The 20,922-nt window shown below is 35.2% G+C and overlaps 1 protein-coding gene and 1 pseudogene across 2 annotated transcripts in view; both read right to left on the bottom strand.

Moving 5' to 3' along the window:
• The window catches only part of PRKD1 (protein kinase D1), a 347,287-nt gene that overhangs the window by 27,140 nt on the left and 299,225 nt on the right, over positions 1-20,922 (bottom strand). For both annotated transcript variants that reach the window (XM_060096361.1, XM_060096362.1), the window contains exons 10-13: positions 18,502-18,781; positions 17,387-17,439; positions 14,809-14,881; positions 12,243-12,349 (exon numbers count right to left, since the gene is read on the bottom strand). In XM_060096361.1, the coding sequence (XP_059952344.1) occupies positions 12,243-12,349; positions 14,809-14,881; positions 17,387-17,439; positions 18,502-18,781 (513 nt within the window). The remainder of the gene's footprint in view (positions 1-12,242; positions 12,350-14,808; positions 14,882-17,386; positions 17,440-18,501; positions 18,782-20,922) is intronic.
• On the bottom strand, positions 19,816-20,654 carry LOC132489281 (thioredoxin reductase-like selenoprotein T; annotated as a pseudogene).

Genomic DNA, 20,922 nt, shown 5'->3' with positions numbered 1-20,922 from the left:
GAAAGAATAGTGTCTATTCACACATTACAGATTGATGACATATCCATGGGGTGAATATAAGTTGTTTCGAAGACTGGGAGGAAATGCCATTTGGAGATCAAGACAAGAATTCTCCTGACTCAAATTGCAAAGAGAATTCTTATGTAATTAATGGAAACTAGTCACTAAAAGCAAAGGATTTTATAAAAGCAGCAATATTTTATAAAATCATTTAATTAAAAATGTTAGTTTATGTGTACCTTCTATTTTATGTTACTTTTTTGGGGATTTGTATTAAGGAATATTTAATTTGTACTTATAATCTTTGATTCTAATAGTTTTGCTTTATTGTAAATCTAGCATTGCAAATTCAATCTATATATTTAGCTGTGATAAATTAATGTCATGTGTTCCCCTTCTTCTACCTTCAGGATTATTATACTCAAACATATGAGAGGTAGGAAAGAGAAAAATTAGAATCAATGTATCTTTTCAACAGGTTATTTAGGATTCAGCCTTAATGTGGGAACTTCTGTAAGTGGTTTAGGTCATACTGGGACAGAAAGAAAGAAACTTCAAAGTGAAGAATCCAGGATCTAAATTCTAAATAGCATGCAGAGCAGACAGAAGAATATACCACAGCACAGTGGTGCACAGCGATGGGGGTGGGGAAGAGAGGTGCCTTTCTTGGAGGCACAGCACCATGGCAACGGCTTTGTTGATTCTCATTCCCGGATGAGGGATAAACATACCATCTTATGAATTTTCTAAACACAGTCTCTTACAATTTATGCTTCATTTACTGGTCCTGGAAGTCATAATCACCTAATGCCTTATGAAGGGGACACAGTGTGTAATAGTACCTTGATAGATGCTGAAAAGTCATCATGTAGAGAGCAGATGATTATAAAAAGACTTGTGAAAGATAATACCCAAATTGACACAGTAAACTCAGCTATCTCTCCTAAATTCTCTCTTTAGTTTGATAACTGGAAATTTAAAGTTAAGTGGCAGAAAAGAACATTTCCTTTTGTGTTTCACCTAAAGGAGGCTACATTAAGCTAAGTATGAACTGCCACAAACTGGCACCTTCTAATTTGTCCTCTCCTGTCTTCCCTTGTGCTGTATTTTTAAACTTCAATGATGGCAGAGGTGCCTGTACTGTGAAGTCAACAGGTGAGGGGTGTGTTACACCATGTGAGAGCCCTGCTGATATAACATGAGGATGGAGATCGTTTGGTTGTTGCATGTGAATGTATCCCTATTTCATGCTCCGTTGGCAAAAAGCCTACAATTTAAATAGGCTCATACTCTAGTGGTTATATTTTTGGAGGTAGCATTTTTGGGGGAAATTTCATCTGTTAAAATTTTAGAAATGCACATTGATAATAACCTAGAACCAAATAAAGCTAACATATACTGTCAGAGGAATAAATGCACCGATATTACTTCAATAAGACCGGATGTAACAATCCACCCTCCTGTGAATAGGTATCACTGGCTGACATTTAGATCAATGCGGCCACAACCAAATTTAACCTATTAGACTCTGAGAACTCAGAAATGATCAGATCATTCCTGGTAAAAATTGTTTGCCTATACCATCCATCAGAACTGGAGTGTAATGTTACTTTTTTTCTGTGGCACTAATTAGCTCAGATTGACCCTGGTTTAAATAGTTCAAAATTTTGTGGAAGAAATAATAAGTTGAAGCATCTCCATTGACTGCTAATGACAATACATATATTGTGTCTGGATATCAAGAAAGGGAGTCAACTTTTAGGTGGCTGGATTATAATGCAAAATTTACCATTATATATCTATATATATTTTCATCTTAAGTTAGCTGTAAGTCCTCTGCATTCTATTAAGTAACAGTGGCGCAAGAAAAAATTTTTTAAAGGACCAGTTCAATATTTGCATAGAAGAAAAAAATCAGGTGACACCTGATATAAAAATTCTGTATTCATATATATCCATAAACCTATATACAACCCTCTTAGTCATTCTGCACTTCATCTCTTCTGGAAATGCTTTAATCTAGCTTTAGATTCTAGGGCTGAGCAGACACATGATAAATAGAATGAGTCCTCTCCTTTCCTTATAAAAGGAGAAGAGACTGAATGCAGAGGGAGAGGAGTATGTAAAAAATACACTTAAAAAACCCTTCCATCATCTCTCATGTTTCTAGCCTTTCTTGACTTTTCAGCAGGTAGAAACAGTATAAAAATATGTGATATTTTCTACTCATCACCAGGAAACTTTCAGATTAGAGGTATGAATGAGAAATTTAAAAAGCAAAATCTAGATTCCTAAGCCCACCATCTAGAGTCATACATACACTGAGGTTTCACTGGCATTGATGTTTGTATATGGGTGAAATTGTTACTATAATTTTTGGTGGTCGAGGGAGTGATTTCTATCAAAAGAAAGACCCTTACACAGCAAGGATCCTATATGCATCCTAGTATCTATCCCCTAGCCCCCGACAAAGGCTGGAGTTTCAAGTTGAATTTAGGCAAAAGGACGTAATATTTGAGAACAAGCAGCAAAGGCTTCAAAGGCAGAAAATTAATAACTGATTGTTACCTTTTAAAAAAATCAGTGTTAGTAAACTTTCTACCCATAAAGTGTGACCCCCGTTCCTCTATGCCATTACTGTTTGTTTTTAGAGGAAAGGCAAGAAGTAAAAGAATGGCATGTTAAAATAAGGAAATTGGAATTTGTAGGTCAAGGTGTGTTTACTGTACATAAAAGTTAAAAAATGGATCAAATATCTGGATATTTTTTTCTATTTGCTACAAAAGCATGGCAATGGAGACAACATCTAGAAAACTTTTTTATTTCCTGTTAACCTGCCTGATTGGAAAGATGAACACATGAATCCCGTTTTACCTTGGCGTTAGATTTAAAGTGTAACTTTTAACAATTCATATCACTGTAGCCCAGTTACTATATTTAAATGTCAGCACCCCAGAAAGCATAACATTCTATTATAATATGTGTATTATAATTATGTGTAGACACATAATCTCTCTGATGTCTTAAGTACTGGATATTGGGAACTGGAGTGACCATGTAAAGTCTACTGTACAGGGTTAGAAGACAGAACGTTATGTGCAAAAAGGTCAGTTTGTGATATCTTACATTTGTGTAAGAGTTCTGTGGCACTTAACTGGCATATTATCAAAATTAAAAAAGTTCTTAATTATGGGGCATCTCAGAATCTTTAATAAGTGAAAGACTATTCACTTCCAAGATGCAGATGACCTGGATGTAGTACACAATATTTTCTTGAATGTATTCATGAGAACATCTTAACCCCCACCCTCTTCCATGAAGGAACTCAAAAGACACGATCTTCCAAAAATATGTTGGGAAACATTCATTGAAAAAACACTTTATAGGAACTTCCCTGGTGGTCCAGTGGCTAAGACTCCACGCTCCCAATGCAGGGAGCCCAGGTTCGATCCCTGGTCAGGGAACTGGATCCCACATGCTGCAACTAAGAGTTGCCCCAACTACAGATTCCGCATGCTGCAACTAAAGATCCTGCATGCCGCAACAAAGAAGGATCCTGTGTGCCGCAACTAAGACCCAGTGCAGCCAAATAAATAAATAAATAATCAATTAAAAAAATAAATATAAAACACTTTATATATTATTTAATTTAATCCCCCCAAAACATTCCTGTGAAGAAGCAAGCACACCAAGTCAGATGAATTCTAAGCCATAATTAAGGAAACAAAAAGAGGGTTGTCAAAAAATGGAAAAGCTTTGACTGGAACCTGACTTTCTGACACTAAGTTTTCACTATGACTAACTTCTTATGGAACACAATACCTATTCAGAAAATTTTCTAAGTTTGTTTTCTTTTCCTTATAATAGATCTTTGTTTTATTTTCCCCTCTATCTTAGATATATATATACACATAATCTGTGGGCTTTATTTATTGGAACGTGCAGAAGATAACAAGATTACTTTAGAGCCGCAGAACATGTCTTCAGAAGAAAGAATTTCACTAAAATTCTTCATGCAGTAATATAAAAAAGAAAAATATTTGTGAAGAAATATGATGAACATATAAGATGAAACAAAAGAAGTATAAACTAACCTCTCAGTACACACAAGACAAAGAACTCAAATTTTGCATATTTTTCCTAGAGAAAGAAAAGTTGACTCTTTCATGATTTAAGTAAAATCACCAGTTTGTGCAAATTTTCATTTTCCTACTCATATTTAGCAATGTTGTTCTCTGGTTTTCTATCATGATTACCTCTTTTCCACCTATTCTTGATGGTCTTTTTAGACTAAGAGAACAAAGCCAGGTATTTACAAGATGTATATTTAATCTTGTTCTGTGAAGATAAATTACCATGTTTTGTAGTCAAAAAGGAATGCATGCATGTGCAGATGGGGCAAATTCTGGACAAAAGATACAATGAGACCGAAAAACCCATCTGCCACTTTTGAAGAGCTGGGAGCAAAAGCAGGGGGTAGGGAGCAAAAGCAGGGTACTGCACATGCCCCCTGCACACAACACTACCTAAGGGGGGGCAAACCACCTATGCACCCCTCCGCCCGAACACTGGATACATCCCTACCCTCACCCCATGTAAGGAACCAACTCGCACCCGCCTTACTTGTTTTCATTTTCCCCTGCTGCAGCAGGGGTCCCAAATAAAGCCTTGCCTGAAACAAACAAAAAAAAGGAATTAAGGTAAGGAATACTTTACTGTCTTATTGGCATGCTCTGTGATTCTGTATCCCTCTGTTTCCTAGAGCTGTGGCTACATAATTTGTTCAACAAATATTTACTGAGTGTCTACCAGGGTCAGGCGTATGTTAATGTATATATGTTCAGCTTTACCCCAGGATTTGAGTCAACTGTGTTCTCTGTTACAATGAAATTATGTGTCTCTATGTTCTCTATTTAGGAAATTCTCAATATCAAGTTATTTGAACTTGTTCCTAGGAGCTAGATTTACAACTTAGTGGTGGCAATACTAGTAGTATAATTTTGGAATCTTTACTATATGCTAGGCACTAAGAATTTCACAAAATTATCACACTCAATTCTTATAACATCTGTTCAAGGTTTCTGGATAAGCAAAGTGAGAGAGAACTTAAAGTAACTTATCCAAGCTCCTAAGACTCTTAAGCCTGATGTGAGAACCCAGGCAGTCTAACCCCAGAACTTAGGCTCTCTAAACTCTATGTTATCCATTGCCTTAATGCTTTCCTTGTACTCAAATCCATTTAGGACCTTTCCTGCCTGTTCTAACTAGTATACTTCAGGGGCCACGCTACTTAAGCCTCCTCACTTTGCTCTCAGAGTGCATTTGAGCATGTTGTCTGGATTTCTGAATGCTGCCTTGTCAGTCTTCTCACTGCAGTGTCCTCTGTACCTGTTATGACATCCACCTTGACAATTTGGATTCCTCGCCTTCCTAGCTGGAAGAACTTCTTCCTCACAGCTTATTCTGTTTTTAAGCTCATGAACCACCACAGTGTTGTTCTGTGTTACCAAATCCCCTCCTGATCTTGAGGTTCCATTGCCTTTAAAGGTATCACTCTGACATGTTCTCTGATTTCCTTTGCACACGATGCCCAATTTTTCCCCCCAGGTCTAAGTTTCTGAGACAGCTGTAACATCTGGAACAATGAGCAGCCAATCTACAAACTCTTCCTCCTCATAAAACATCATAGTTTTCTAATTAGAGCCTAAAATGGAATTATTTATTTATACAAGAACGGGGGCATTTTGACTGTCACAACTAGCTGAAAATAGCTTCTAACAAAGTTTTCTTGCCTTTAAACTTTCTCCTCTATAATATGTCATCCTCAAATACTGATCTGATCATAACAATTCTTTTTCAAGATATTTCAATAATTCACAATCACCAAAGCATAATAAAATCCAGTTGACTTGGCACAATATCTAAGGGTCTCCATGAACTCACATGAAAGCCATTTCCCAGTCTTACCTAAGCGTACCCTGTCCTTTCACAGCAGTCTCTAAACTATGGTAGGCATACTCTTGGGGAACCAGAAGATGTTAAAGATATGTGAGCAGACGGATAGTTTTAAGACAGTGTGCTTTGTTTACATTTGTGTCTCTACTGCTTGGAACATGGTGAGTACTCAATAACTATACTTTGAATGAATGAATGAATCTTAACAGTCTATAAATATTCTTCTAATACAGATCTATTTGAGAAAATCCCTACAGTCTTCAAATTCTCCATCCCCAAGGTGCCTTTCAGAATACTTTTTCTTCCACTTTCCAAAAGGAAGGCATGCTTCTCACACATTCCAAATATTACTAGGGTACCTTGCCATGGGGAAGAAACTTGGGAGAAAAATAAAAGGAAAATTTGAAACATTGTGTTGATATGAAGTGAATGACTCTAATAACTTGGAAATCAGTTCTTTTGCAACTTAGTTTCTAATTCATGCTTTCACCAAAATTAGAGAAGCATTTAATAGATTTATTAACAGAGAGAATTAAAAGAGAGAGGATGAATTTTGAAGATAAATCACTGGGATAGTTTTGTCTTGTTTTGGGAGGGCTTACAGCTGGGCTCCTACAATTTAGAAAAACAAATAAAGTCGTTGCTGAACTCTGTTTAATTCAAACAATAAGTAATAATCACCCACCAATTTATGAACTAAATTTTTTAAATGTCATTAAATAATGTATTTTCAGCAACATTTCATTTTTTTATGTTTAACAAACATAGATCAAATTTTTTAGAATATTTATCTTGCTGGATAAAGGGTTTACTAATAATAACTGTAATGATAAATTCATCCAGGAGAATGCTTTAAACATTTAGTGTTGTAATCAAGAAATTTAAAAATATATACTTATGTTTACTGCAAATAAGTATGAAAGGGGGACCAGTAAAAGACTTTTAAGTATAAAAATACATGACATTGGAATACAGTTCTGTGGGAAAAGTGTAACGTAGTCAAAGAAAACAAGGAATGCTATAAAATAAACTATTGCTTAAAAAGCCTATGCATGTATTTTTAAAATGATTGTTAAAAAATATCAAATGTTTCTGATATTTAGATTCTAATGAGTATATTTAAATAAGTTATATAGCAGCTCATTTTCAAATATCAATATTTTTAGTACAGTACAAAATTAAAATTCTTTAAACTTCTGACAAAATAGTTCTATCTGTCAACTTAAAAATACACAAGCAGAAATAAAGGTTTCTAGAATTCTTTCTGAGGACACATGAAATGGTTTAAAGACACTCTTTTAAAATGATCTAGTTTTCTACTTACATTTCATAGTATATTTATTTTATTAAGGTGGCCCCTCAGCCTAATAACCCTTTCCAACATTTCTTTGGTTACCAAAAGTCTGCGAATCTTTCAAGATTTCACCAATGCTGTATTTCTCTTTGAAGTAATCCTTCATTCCAATGCCCTGACCTCTGTCATAATCCATGACTTCTTTTCTTTTTAACATCTTTATTGGAGCATAATTGCTATACATTTTTGTGTTAGTTGCTGCTGTATAACAAAGTGAATCAGCTATATGTATACGATATTTCCACACCTATCCTGACTTGTAGCTACTTGTATCTATCTGCTCAAATAGATGATAAACATCCTAAAATATTTCATTCATTGTTATATGACCCAGAGGCCCAGTAAATCGCTTTGTATCAAGGAAGGAAGTGCTTCAGGGTACTGCTGAATGACATAATATTTTTATTAATTGAAGGTAAAGGATACTAGGCTTAGAAACTGGAAGAATGATGGCAAAATAGACAAAATTAGGGAGAGAATAACTTGCAGGGAAAGACATTAGGAATAATCGTTTGGTTTTCGGCTGGTTGGTTTGGGTAAGACTGGCACAGCAAAGTGGAGATGTCCTAAGGTCAGAAACAGGAGACTGAAGTGTCTGTGAAAGAACGGAGCTCAAGAGATAAATTAAGGAATGACCTGTGAAGAGATGACAGACAACTCTCTTAAAGTGGATGAGCTCACTCTGGGAATGAGTTCCAGATTAGCATAAATCATTTAGATGAACAGAAGAAGTTCAAGAAGAAGGATGGAGCTAGCAGGGAAGGTGAAACGGGTCCTGATAAGTGCAGGGATGAAGAGAGGAGTGAGATTTAAAAAGGAGCAAATGATCAACGCTGTTGAAGGACTGAGACTAGTCAAGTAGGGTAAAGACTAAAAAATAGCCAAAGGGTGATAGTTGAGCAGAGGTAGAAGACCAAAGGGCCTTGTATTTTAAGAAAGGTGTGGAAATCAAGGAAAGGAATTTATGAATAAGAATGGAAAGTAGCATAGAGCAGAAATCTGAAGTGTGGCAATATAAAACGTGCTGCACTTATGAGAGGTGGCAGACATATCGAGCTCACAGTTTGTTATTGCTGTTATTTTGTTTTAAAGTTAAAATGGGAAGAGGACTGCCTCACAACAGAGAAATAAGAATGATGGGAGAATTTTAGGAGATAAGTGCAAGGGGATACACTTAATTGATGGCCTGTAAAATTCTTACATATTTTTTTCCTACATTTTGCATTCAGCATCTTTACAATTCCAAAATGCTTTAATATACTGTATCATAAACAGAAGCTCTAGTATTGTTCCTTAGATAAATAAGTTGATATTTAAGATAAAGAGGAAAAATAATAGTAAATCAATTAGAATTAAATTCATAATAGTAAATCAATTGAATATATAGAATTATATTCAAATCAAATAGAATATAATATTCATATATTATATTCAATAATAGTAAATCAATTAAAATGATAGTAAATCAATTAAGTATTATCCTAAAGCTTTTTATGCATTGTGATACTATGTTAGAAAATAAAAATTAATTTAGACCAAACAAGCCTGTTTTGATAAATTATATTAAATATATCACGCCCATATCACTTACTTTAGATTTTAAGTTTCTAAGCCTTCTAAGATGTAATTGCGTCTCCTCGTAAAAGTCAGTTTTCTGTGATACCCTTAATAATCGTAAACTATCTTTTTATTCTTATTTTGTTGACATGAATAGAAAAAACAGTAATTTCAAATTTACCTTTTAAAAAATCAAGACACAACTTTTAAAATAACAATATAAATAGGATCTTCTAGGAATTTTTGAACCAAGTTTAACATCTACATTAACTAACATTCTTCTGAAACATAATAATAATAATAATAATGAAGCATTTAGAGATAATGAAAATAGCTACTCGAAAAGATATAAAGGATAACTATGCCAAAAGATTCACACTTGCCTTAATTTTCCAACTACTCAAAAATATCTAAAGAGCTTGGTTTTCCAATGACTGAATCAGACCTTGGAAAGCCTTCATATAGGTTATGTAAAGAAGATGAAATAGAAAAAGAAAGAAGTCTACTTTTTTACACATTCTGCATTTATACAACTTTGAAGTTTTCTATAAGCTAAGGTGCTTTTTTTTTTTTTACAAAAACAGAAACAAATCAAAATTCGATCAGAGGACTAACGGAACTGCATGAGGGGAATTTTCTCCCATCAGCCATTTCGGCCCGCTTGATCCCCTCTGGAGAATCAGAAAGAGGAATGGGATGGAGCAGAACTTATCAGACTCCAGGTATAACCATAAGCCAGGAAAACAGCTTTCATAAGCTACAGACCACAGGGCAGAGAGTACCAAATGCTTCTGGGTATCACTTTTATATCCAGAGGGACAGAATTCTGTTCCTCAAGATTAGTAAAAGAAAACCTTCCCCACCATTCAGCTGATTTCAATCATGGTACTTTTCCTGAACATATCACTTAGTGAGTCAGAACCCTTCCCTTATCTCTTGCCTCATTACCATTTTGTCTTTTCAGGATCAAAAAATGAGTTCTTTCTTTTGATAAGAAATATAAAGCAGGGGAATGAGGGATTTCAAAGAACGAAACACACACAATCCTTCTTAACTAACCAATTAACCACTAATAGAAAATAGAGTCTGGACTTTTGCTACCTGGTTGGATACTATGTATCAATATGTCTTCTTATGTGACAGGATGATGTCTCTGTACAAGTTTAATTCAACCCACATTCATTCAACAAATATTTGCTAAATACCTAATGTTTGTCAGGAACAATCTCTGGTGTTTGGGATACAGCAGTAAACAAAACAACAATATCCACCCTCCTGAAATGTATATATTCCAGTGGAGGGGCTGGGGTAGGGGATAGGGAAAGAAACCTACAGCAAATATAATAAATGAAATTCTGTAATAGGCTAGAAGATGATAAGTGTCATGGGAAAAAGAGAACATAGGTCAGAGTAATTTCTGAGGAACAAGTTTGAAACAAATGTCAACTTTTGATAAAGTATGAACTCCTGAACCTCATATATTTATGCCAAGCCTTAATAAGACTCCTTATACAGGTTTTGTAATTAAAAATTCTACACGTAAGTATGTTGCAAACATCAGACTATAAGTAAGCCTGAGTAATACAACTTAAAGACTCGTGACAGGAAGGACTTGTGTGTTTTTGTCCCCACTGTATCCACTGAGCCTAGAACAGTGCTTAGCTCATGATATGTACTCAATAAATACGAGTTTGATGAAGGAAGTGAAATATGGTTGGGGACAATGGGGATGAGTGATAAGTGATGAGGATTCTTGAGATTTCAGGCCATAATATAAGAGCTGCTCAAACTCTTCATATGCTCAAGGGGCAGAATTTGACTTTCAACCTAAGCAAACTCCTTTTTCACATTATAATGAAATTTTTGCCAAATGTATGTTTACTGCATCTGAGTTGTTGATTGCAGCTACTCTTTTGCAAAGGAGATGGAGTCGGTTTATGGTGTATTTTATTTTTCTACCTTACTACAGAGTCAGCAGCTGATAAAGTGTTGACAGGCTCAGGAAAGCCAATTAAAGGGCTATACACAGAAAATTAGACCTTCCTCTGCAGCTGCAATAAAATGTAGAAAGATATAACCATCCATGTTAACTGCGAAACTCCTCTTATGTCCTGAAAGGAAGGATAAATGTTTATCCTTATGCCAACTGTGGCAAGCTGCAAAGGAGTCTGCCTTCAGGACACTATGTGAGGGTGGAGACCAGGACAGCAGGGTCCAAGTGTGGAAAGATGTCATTTGCAGCTCAATGTTGCCAAATTAAGAATAATAAAAAAAAAGAATCTGATTAGCAAGCACTAAGCTATGAATCTATGAATTGTCAGCTTAAGACCTGTAGTTATCTTCTTCCAAGAAAGCAGAGAACACTGTGGTAGTTCTCTGTGTTACATTAGTTGTCCAAAAGCACAAGAACATCATCTTTAGAAAATATGAGTCCCAGAAAAGTTTATGTCATTTTTTATGTACAGCAGCAATTATTTTCAGTTGTCTGTACACATGAGCTCCTTTAGGGCAGAAATCATATCTTTTTCAACATTTTATTGTATAAACTCAATAAATGGCAGTTACATGAAACAATAAATGAAGAAATGTAATCTGTTTTGCTTTGCTAGCAATGTTCAAATGAAAATTATTCAATAAAACTATAAATTAGAAATTATGATCAGCTTGCATGACAAGGAGAGAATTATGGAAGTTATATAAAAATGAGCACTTTCAATGGTCTAAATTGTCTAGACTAGATAGCTACGTTGACCACATTTAGCAAACAACTGCTCCATTTCCTTTTGATCTGCAGAAAAAGTTTTAATCATTACAGAAATTATATATATCACATAATACCTTTTATTAACAAATTCTAGCTTTAAAAAGGGACTGGCTTTAAAAATGAGAAGAGTTAAGGAACAGTCTCAATATTAAATAAAAGGCTTACAGTGAGACACAAAGAGGACATTAATAAGATCAAGATCATCTGATTCTCGGACATATATTACTCTTTTACCTGATATGCTGACAGCTACGTACTCAATTCATATAATTATCACAGCGTAAAGGAGGAATGTTTATGAAGGCAAGGTCATTGATAATGTAAAACAAAATGGTCTCAGCGTGCCCACTATGAGCAAATGCTGAAACATTACCCATTTAATGAGAATTAAGAATACATTAAAACCTAGAATTAAGTACATGAAAAAAAAAAAAACGCTGCCTAGACTCAGGAAAGATACTACATAGGCTACAGTTTGATGCTTGATCTGCCTTTTCAGTTATTTAAAAATGTTCCTAAATATCTATGCCACAGATATTTGGATAACTTTTCTTCGTTTTGCAGAAGTTGAGGGGACATTTTATAGCCCCTACATAAAAAACAAAAAAGTACCTGAAGAATTGCAACCTCATTACGAAGTTGGCTTTCTTGTTTTGTTGGAAATCTTAACTTGTCAATGATCTTAATAGCTACATCTCTTCCTGTTTTACGATGTTTTCCTTTAAAATAAAAAAGAAATATTAGCATAATCTTATTATATGTCATCTCTATTAAAGGATACCAGAATTTATAAAAATCTTTTGGAATTATAAAAATGCTTTACTGAATAACATTTCTGATGAACACTGACTTATATCCATAAAGATTTCACTTCTTAGCTCCATTTTCTACATCAAATATGCACTATAAAATTAGCCACAATTTACAACACAAAAGAATTAGGACATTAAAAGCTATTTGTATGAACAGCCTGATATTTTCTTGTAAAATATATGTTTTAGAAACAGGATACTGAGCTACTTGATATAGAAAATATTCATACCATGGGCAAAAGTCCTCTCCTTAAGAAAGTATAATTTTAAAGTCCTAAAAAATGAATGTATGTTATAATGGAAAGAATAAAAGTCTTGGCTCTATCCCTTATTAGCTTCATGATCTTGAGCAAATCACTTAAGCTTTCTGAGCTCCTCATCTTCAATGGTAGGGTTGTTGTGAGAATTAGATGTAATAAGATATGTACAGTACACGGAGTGCCCAGATAACTATACACACTCAAAAATATGAATTATCATCATCATCATCATTGTCATCACCTGACAGTCCCTTTACATACATCACATCCCATTTAATTCTCACAGAAAGTTTTCTAGGGAATCACAGGGTACCCTCAAGCTTTTAACTCCTACACTACTAGATTATAGAAGGTATAGAATATAGGAATGCTAATTGAATTTGAAAATGAACCTAATTACTAATTTTTTTGGTCACATACAAACTAACTTGAAATTCCATTATTTCTACATTTGGTGTAAATCTAGTGTTCCTTTCCCCTACATCCCACTTTCACTATTCCTTCCAACTCCTTCCAGAATACCTCCCTTCCCAACTGACAAAACTATTGTCTTGCTTTCATGTTCTCTACTTTCTTCACATCACTTCTTAACTCTTTGACTCGCTGCAATCTCTATTCCAATGCAGACTTTTATTGCATCTACTGTCTTCAAGGTTGCAGCTTCTTTTGTCTCTATGCTTCTGTCACTATGGCAACTGACCTCTCTTCTGTGACTGTTCTTATCTGCCTCATCCCATATGTATCCAGACGTAACATTTTTTTTTAACATCTTTATTGGAGTGTAATTGCTTTACAATGGTGTGTTAGTTTCTGCTTTATAACAAAGTGAATCAGCTTTACAAATACATACATCCCCATATCTCCTCCCTCTTGCGTCTCCCTCCCACCCTCCCTATCCCACCCCTCTAGGTGGTCACAAAGCACCAAGCTGATGATCTCCCTGTGCTATGCGGCTGCTTCCCACTAGCTATCTATTTTACGTTTGGTAGTGTATATATGTCCATGCCACTCTCTCACTTTGTCCCAGCTTACGGAGGCCTCTTCCTATTCCTGCTCCTTCACTGTTGGATGTTACAAATTACCTGGCACCTGCTGGTTTCTCTAACCTCATTTCTTATCCCTGTTTCACCTCCACACTATATGCAGTTATGTATATTTACCATGCTTTATATACCATTATTTTTTTGCATGCAGTTATTACACTGCAGAAGAATTTTCTGTGTAGTACTTGGTCTCCTCTATTATATTGTTATGCCTTAACAAAAAGCACAATGGTTGCTGACTTGATAGATTTTCTATCAAAAAAAAATTTGTGCATTTTATAAGAATCAAAATTACTTTTAAAATAGAGTAGAATTTAATTAGCTTTTAAATAAAAAGCACAATATTATACTATGATAAATAATATTGAGTGAGACACTGTAATTATTTCAGAGCACCCCAACCTCACCAAAAAAAGATAATCTGTTACTGATTATATTAAGGAAATGGAAGTTATGATGTCATTTTATAGGGCAGGTAAAACACTGATATTAAATCTTTCTTAAAGACTTGAAAAATGTCATTGAACTGGCTAGAATCAAAAACAGCAGAAGCTTTAACTAAGTTCACCAAATAGCTTGACAATAAGAAAAAGGTAAAAATTCAGTATTTTACTTCAAAAATGTAAAAAATGCAAACCTTACCAAAATACATAATATTATTAAAGATGTTAGAATTAAAGAATTTTTGAATGGACTTCTATAGCATTCTGATCAAATATGCTAAGAGGAAAAAGGAATCTTTATGATTACAGCTGCCTTGTTTCTCAATATTTTGTCTAAATAAACCAATATTTAACCAGTATAGTGTATAGAGTTTGTCAATATTTAAGCAGAAGTTTGTTGATATTTAGTAGTAGAAAAATTTCTCTTTCAAAACAGAAAGGTACTGAATTTCCATTTAGTGACTACCTCAAGAGAAATTTCTAAAGAGGTAAAACACAGAGAGACATACATAAAAATGTATCTACATATAAGTCTTTTATATTTTTCTTGGAGATATTACTTTTCTAAACAAAAATGCTAAAACTTTAAATTAATAAAAATACTTAGTGAATTAACCTACCTCCATAGACAATTCCAAACTGCCCAGAACCTAGTACCTCATCAGGAAAAATCTGATAAACTGTGCTGATGTCCTATAGGTGCAAGTCCAGAGAAAAACAAACATGAAGTGGAACAAAAGATTAGTCCTAATAAACTCCATAATTTTATTAAATATATCATTAACACTGATAAAGATTTTAAACATAAACAATTAAAATTTAAATGCTAGATGAAATCTACAATATAACTATAATATTAAAAACCCACTCTTCAATTTAATGTAATACTGTAATGTTGGACAACTATTCTAAACTTAAGCAGCAGAAATTTTCTAATGTTCAATTATATAGGTTTCATTAGAGAGAAAAAAGACTGAAAACTATATGTCATTTATATACATAATGTCAGTATTCAAAAAGTGATTCGCTTATTGCAATGGTTATTTAGAAATCTCACATTAAATAATCATGGTCACCAAGCATATGTCTGTGTGAGTCCTGATTCCAACCATTTCATTCTTTATGGCTAAAATGCTGTGGCTGCCTCTTTATCAATCATCCACATCCACATGAATTTAAACTGAAGGAAGAGGGGGTCGAATCACTGTGAGTGAGCCAGAGACACCACAAAAAGATGACAATCCACGATGAAATTCTCATCTGTGAGGTAACCAAACTCTTCTACTTTTACCACTTCTGGAGGTTAACAAGTCTCCAAATGTCTACTCTTTCCTCTTTGAAATAATAATTGCTAAGTAAAGCATTCTGTTTTAGATGACTATGCTTAGTCTGTGATTTTGATGACCACACTCATGAAAGCACAATGCAATACTTTTTCACTTTCAGTATTCCTATAACATCCTATGGAATTTTCTGCCTATCCTCCACCCTTGTACTCTTTGTCCTTTCAAAAATAAAAGTCCTGGACTTCCCTGGTGGTGCACTGGTTAAGGATCCGCCTGCCAATGCAGGGGACATGGGTTCGAGCCCTGGTCTGGGAAGAGCCCACATGCCGTGGAGCAACTAAGCCCATGTGCCACAATTACTGAGCCTGCACTTTAGAGCCCACGAGCCACAACTACTGAGCCCGTGTGTCACAACTACTGAAGCCCGCACACCTAGAGCCCGTGCTCTGCGACAAGAGAAGCCACCGCAATGAAAAGCCCGTGCACTGCAACGAAAAGCAGCCCCTGCTCGCCACAACTAGAGAAAAGTCCATGTGCAGCAACAAAGACCCAACGCAGCCAAAAATAAATAAATAAATAAATTTAAAAAAAAAACAAAAATAAAAGTCCTTTTACATCACATCCTACCCTCTGCATATTCCATACATTGCTATCCTTTCCCTTTGTCCTTCCCTCCAGAAAACAACTACAAGTTCTCTCTATCCTGTGATCCCTTCAGAGTACCCATGGTTCAGAGTTCAAGATTGTCTGAAGACAAGAAAATGAATTAATACTACTCCAGTATTCTGAGTCCAAACAACTACTCCATCTTTCTCTGAAAGCTCCATGGCCACCCAGAATTTTCAGCCAAACAGGGTGGAAGAACCCCACAGGAATCTAGAATTTCCCAAGAGGCTTATAGGTAGATCAGTATTTCCCAAAGTCTTCTCTGGCTAAGCAAGAACAACAGGAACCTTCAGGTCTTAGAAATCTATCTCGTGATTGACAGAACAAGAATATGTCTAATTTTCATTACAAAGTTTCCCTAATTCTCTCAATCATGTTTGGTTTTCAGTTTACTTTATGCCAATTTAGCAAAGGTTGCAAAGCTATGCTAGTGATGAATCAAGTTTCATGGAGTTTATTCTTTAAAAAATAGACATATCAGTGTAAGGCTACAGACTTTTTCCTTTTGGTAACAGGCATAGCAATCAAAATAGAGGGAAAGATCGAGTCACAGGATGAGGTAGGAAAGGCCTTATTACTTTTGGGCTGCTTGCTACAGTGACAAAGTATAACCAAAAGAAGCAAACATATGACAGAGTGTAAATTATTTCATAATATGTATGATCTATAATTTTCAAAAACTGAGCTGAAAAGATGGAGTTATGTGGCACAGCCGACTAGGGTGCTAGAATGTGGATCCATAAAATCTGATTTATGCAGCTTTCTGAGGTCTCCTTGTTAAGTACAAGTGACTGTAAGAGTATATGCAGCTCCTTGTCATACGACAGCACTTCTGGGTAGCAATCAAGTAAAGAGAATAAGGACATGTTTAAGCTATTCATGCAACACAAATAATTTATTCCATTTTATCTGGTATTACATAGTATCAACCATTTAAAATTCCAGTACCAAGATGCGCAAATGTGAAAAATCAGGCATTGCATTATAATTGTTTATCTGAGATGAAAAATAGGTATTTAACTTTCCACACTGCAGAACAGATGATAGAAAATCACTAAGAGAATTGATACAATGTAATGTTTCTAAAATTTTATAGAAGAAAAACATCCAAAAGGACCCTATTTTATTTTTCTAGAAAACACTAAAAAATTAAAATTTCAGATCAATAAAAATGTATTTTATGATGCTCTTATTTTCAAATAAAGGATCACAGTACCAAGTTTTATATTAGTAGGTACACACTCACCACATTTTCTTGAATCTGGCAATTTGATACTGAAATACTCACAGAAATATCTCCTGGAAATACATGTTAAAAAATACACAAAATAAGTAAGAGAGATAATAGCAAAACAAGTAAATACATGCTTATTAATAAAGCTGCAGGGCTGTTTTAAAACCACAATAATTAGACTTTTCTAGAAAAATGTCTGTTAGAATGTTTCTTTCCTTTTACAGTTACAGATTGACTCTGTACTTGGCTTTGAAAAATAATATTTTGTCAGTTTAGAGTTAGGAGTCGTAAAGACTTGGGTTCAAATACTGGTGTGCCATTTCGTAACTCTGGCACATGCTGAGACAACTTAATGTCTCTAGGGCCTGATTCCCTCACCTGTAAAACAGGCTAATCATTAACATCCACCTATTGGGGTTATTTTAGGCATTAAAATAGAGACCTCACATAAAATGCTTAGCACCCAACTAGGCATATATATCCTATTAATATGTACATTGGTTGTAGAGATCAATTGAAAAGTTGTGATAGATCATCAGATAACACACTGTGATGTGAAAACAGAGGGCTTTTTGCCATAGGCTTCATTATTAACAGCCATTATAAGATTTTAAGTTGCATTTTAAATAGATACTCCTCTAAAATATCTTTTACAAATTCATCCTCAATACTTGATCCTGTTTGCATTTTGGTAAAATTTATCTCATTCTACAATGAACAGAGATTTCTTCCTGGGATAAAATGATCAAGAGTTTCCAGGTACTCTGCACACTAAGCATCCTGCCCAGAATAGCATATTAGGTGGTTTTGAGGACACATGTTAACTCACATTTGCAAATGGCATGACTGGCATTCCAAGTCAAGCTCAAGCTGACTAGATTACTTCTTCTTTTATGACCAACAGCTCTAGGTTTCTGCTATTGCCTAATATATTGGGTTGACATGCATTTGTTCAAAATTTTAATGTAAAATGAAAAATAAAATAGGATCATTTAATGAATGAGATATCTTAGTATGTGTAGCAGCAGCTTTTATTTGGAGACCCTATGTTCACCAATAAAATAAATCATCCCCAGAGAGTCTCTCTTCACCTGTTCTAAAGATAGTCAGAAAACTAGCAGACTCACTGTGCACATTGGTTCCTGAACCCACGGAGGAACCCTTGGGAATAACGGGCATGAGGGCATGCCGGATCGCCATCTCCCACATCCTGGCCACGTCTGCACCAATGCCGCTGGTGAGGACACTGCTACTTGGTGGTGGGCTGGAGGGATTGACCACATTTTCTCCCACATAATACACAACATTTGCTGTAGTGATCTCAAAACAGTGAGGATTGGCCCCGCTAGGGATTAAAGCTGATGGTTTTGCTTGTTCCAGAGATAAAATTTCTGATAAAGGAATTTCCTGTGGAAGAAAGAGTGTGTTAAACGCAGTTTATCAAAACTATGTAAACTTTCAAATAAAATTCATGCCAGGGACATGTGAGAAACGGCATTACAATCAGCCATCAAATGGTTTCATAAGACACAGAATATTACGAAGAAGAATACAAAAATACCTTTAGAAGGGGAAAATTGATCATCTCCTTTCTACAGAAAAATTCAAGTGACTTTTTTACTATGTTCATGTGGTAAGAATAAGTATGAATAAGAATAATAATTTTGAACCTGCATCAAAATCTAAGACTTACAATGTAAATGATAATTTTTATAACGGTGAGGTAAAATCACGACCCTTTTGAAATGCATTTGGGTATGTGCAGCTGTTTTTAAATTTCAACTATTCTTTAAGGCACTGAATGAATCATATAATTTGATTTGATAGATGTTAATATAATAATATAGCCACATGAATAGTTTTAATGAGAAAAACCACAGAGAGTGGTTTTAAAAGTAGTTGCTTTTTGTTTGTTTTGTTTTGTTTTTAACTTAACATCTGCTTAGTTTTTTATTGAGTTAAGTATAAAAGCCCAGTTAATCAACTCATTAAATTGACGGTGAAGGCAGGACACTTGAACTACATTAACAGGATTTTAAAAGTGGTTGGTCTTTTAGTAGCTCTCTGGTAATCCCATACGCGCACACACACACATACACAAATTTGTACAGTACTCTGGATATAGGATTTCCCCCCATAATCTTATATAATGTGCTGTTCACAATCTGCAGTATTTTGAAAACTATATAAATTGGACATGACCAAATTAGAGATGTCTGATAAACTCTTATAAAGTACTTGGGAACTTCAGCTCTAGTCCTGAAAAGATCAATTTTAAACTATAAAAAAGGAAAATTCAATATAAAATCACAAGACTTAACAGACATCTTTGAAAAAAAAAATCGAATTGCAACTCAGTTTTCTACTTTTTCAAATATGACCGAGAGAAAAAGAAGTACAAGTAGTTATGTCTGCATTTTTTAAAAAAACTATTAACTGAGTGGACTTGGGGAAGAAAAAAAAAACTATACAGTATTATTGCACTCCACGAATATGCAGAATTCCAAAATGTGCCAGCACTGAAAAACTGCCTTGCATTGAGGTTTTCCAAGAGGTACAACGAGCCTGCCAAGAAAGCATCTGGTCTGTGCTAACAGCTTGCTGTCTTCAGTACAGGGCTTCATAATGTCAGTCATGCTGCTCTTGCAAAAATCCCTTAATGTAGAAGAGTATTCAGTGCTGATAGGTGGGGCTATGATCGATGGTGTGGGATTGAATCCATATGCACACTGAGCTTCATTTCATTGTCAAGAATTTGAACAAGCTGCTGCATGGATGGAAGGTGACCAGATTCCAGCTTAGACCACACAGGTACATCATTCGAAGTTATCTCAAATGCACCTGTTAACATACACTGGTTCTCAATCATGTTGCTCAAGAAGACCATCATGCATGCATAGACCTTATTTTCTTGGCCTCACTGCCAGATGCTAGGAGCTTGCATGCCAAACAAAGCAAAAGGATCCTTGCCAACAATTATTAAGCCTAATTAATAGGCTAGCTTGAAGACCGACAGGAAAGATGCTATGTGTCTATATATTGGTTGAGGGAGGTAATTCTCTCCTTCAATGAGGATGCCTGGGTACCGCTGGCTAACAACCCGCGTGTACTCCTAAAACACCCACCTATAACCTCAGAAAACACAAATCTCGAACTTGAGCAGCGGCCCCGTGGCATCTTTAATCTTTAATCTCTTGCCAGGCATGCCGCCCAGGTTGGCCAAGGCATTGCTCTGGACCACCACCGACGCCGCCACCAGGAGAAGTAGCAGAAGCCTCATCTTAAAACAAGCCAGCCATTTCGGCCGCCCTCAGACTCTAAAAGTAGTTGCTTTTAAGAGAATATAGATACTAAAAAAATTGATCACCACATTGTGTTCCAGGAGGTATAGAGTGACTAAGAAATAATAACTTTTAAAACAATTTTTTAATTGAAAAGTTAACGAGGTCTCCTTTTTCTGTTAGATCTGTGTAAAGGGGCCATGGAGAATGACACCAACTATGCCTGAGCCTGCATTAATCTTGAAGGAGCAAGTATATACTGTCTTC

This window comes from Mesoplodon densirostris, chromosome 4 (genome assembly GCF_025265405.1).
Source record: "Mesoplodon densirostris isolate mMesDen1 chromosome 4, mMesDen1 primary haplotype, whole genome shotgun sequence".
NCBI classification, from domain to species: Eukaryota; Metazoa; Chordata; class Mammalia; order Artiodactyla; family Ziphiidae; genus Mesoplodon; species Mesoplodon densirostris.
The sequence above is the reverse complement of the archived record's forward strand: the minus strand, read 5'-3'. Positions and strand labels throughout refer to the sequence as shown.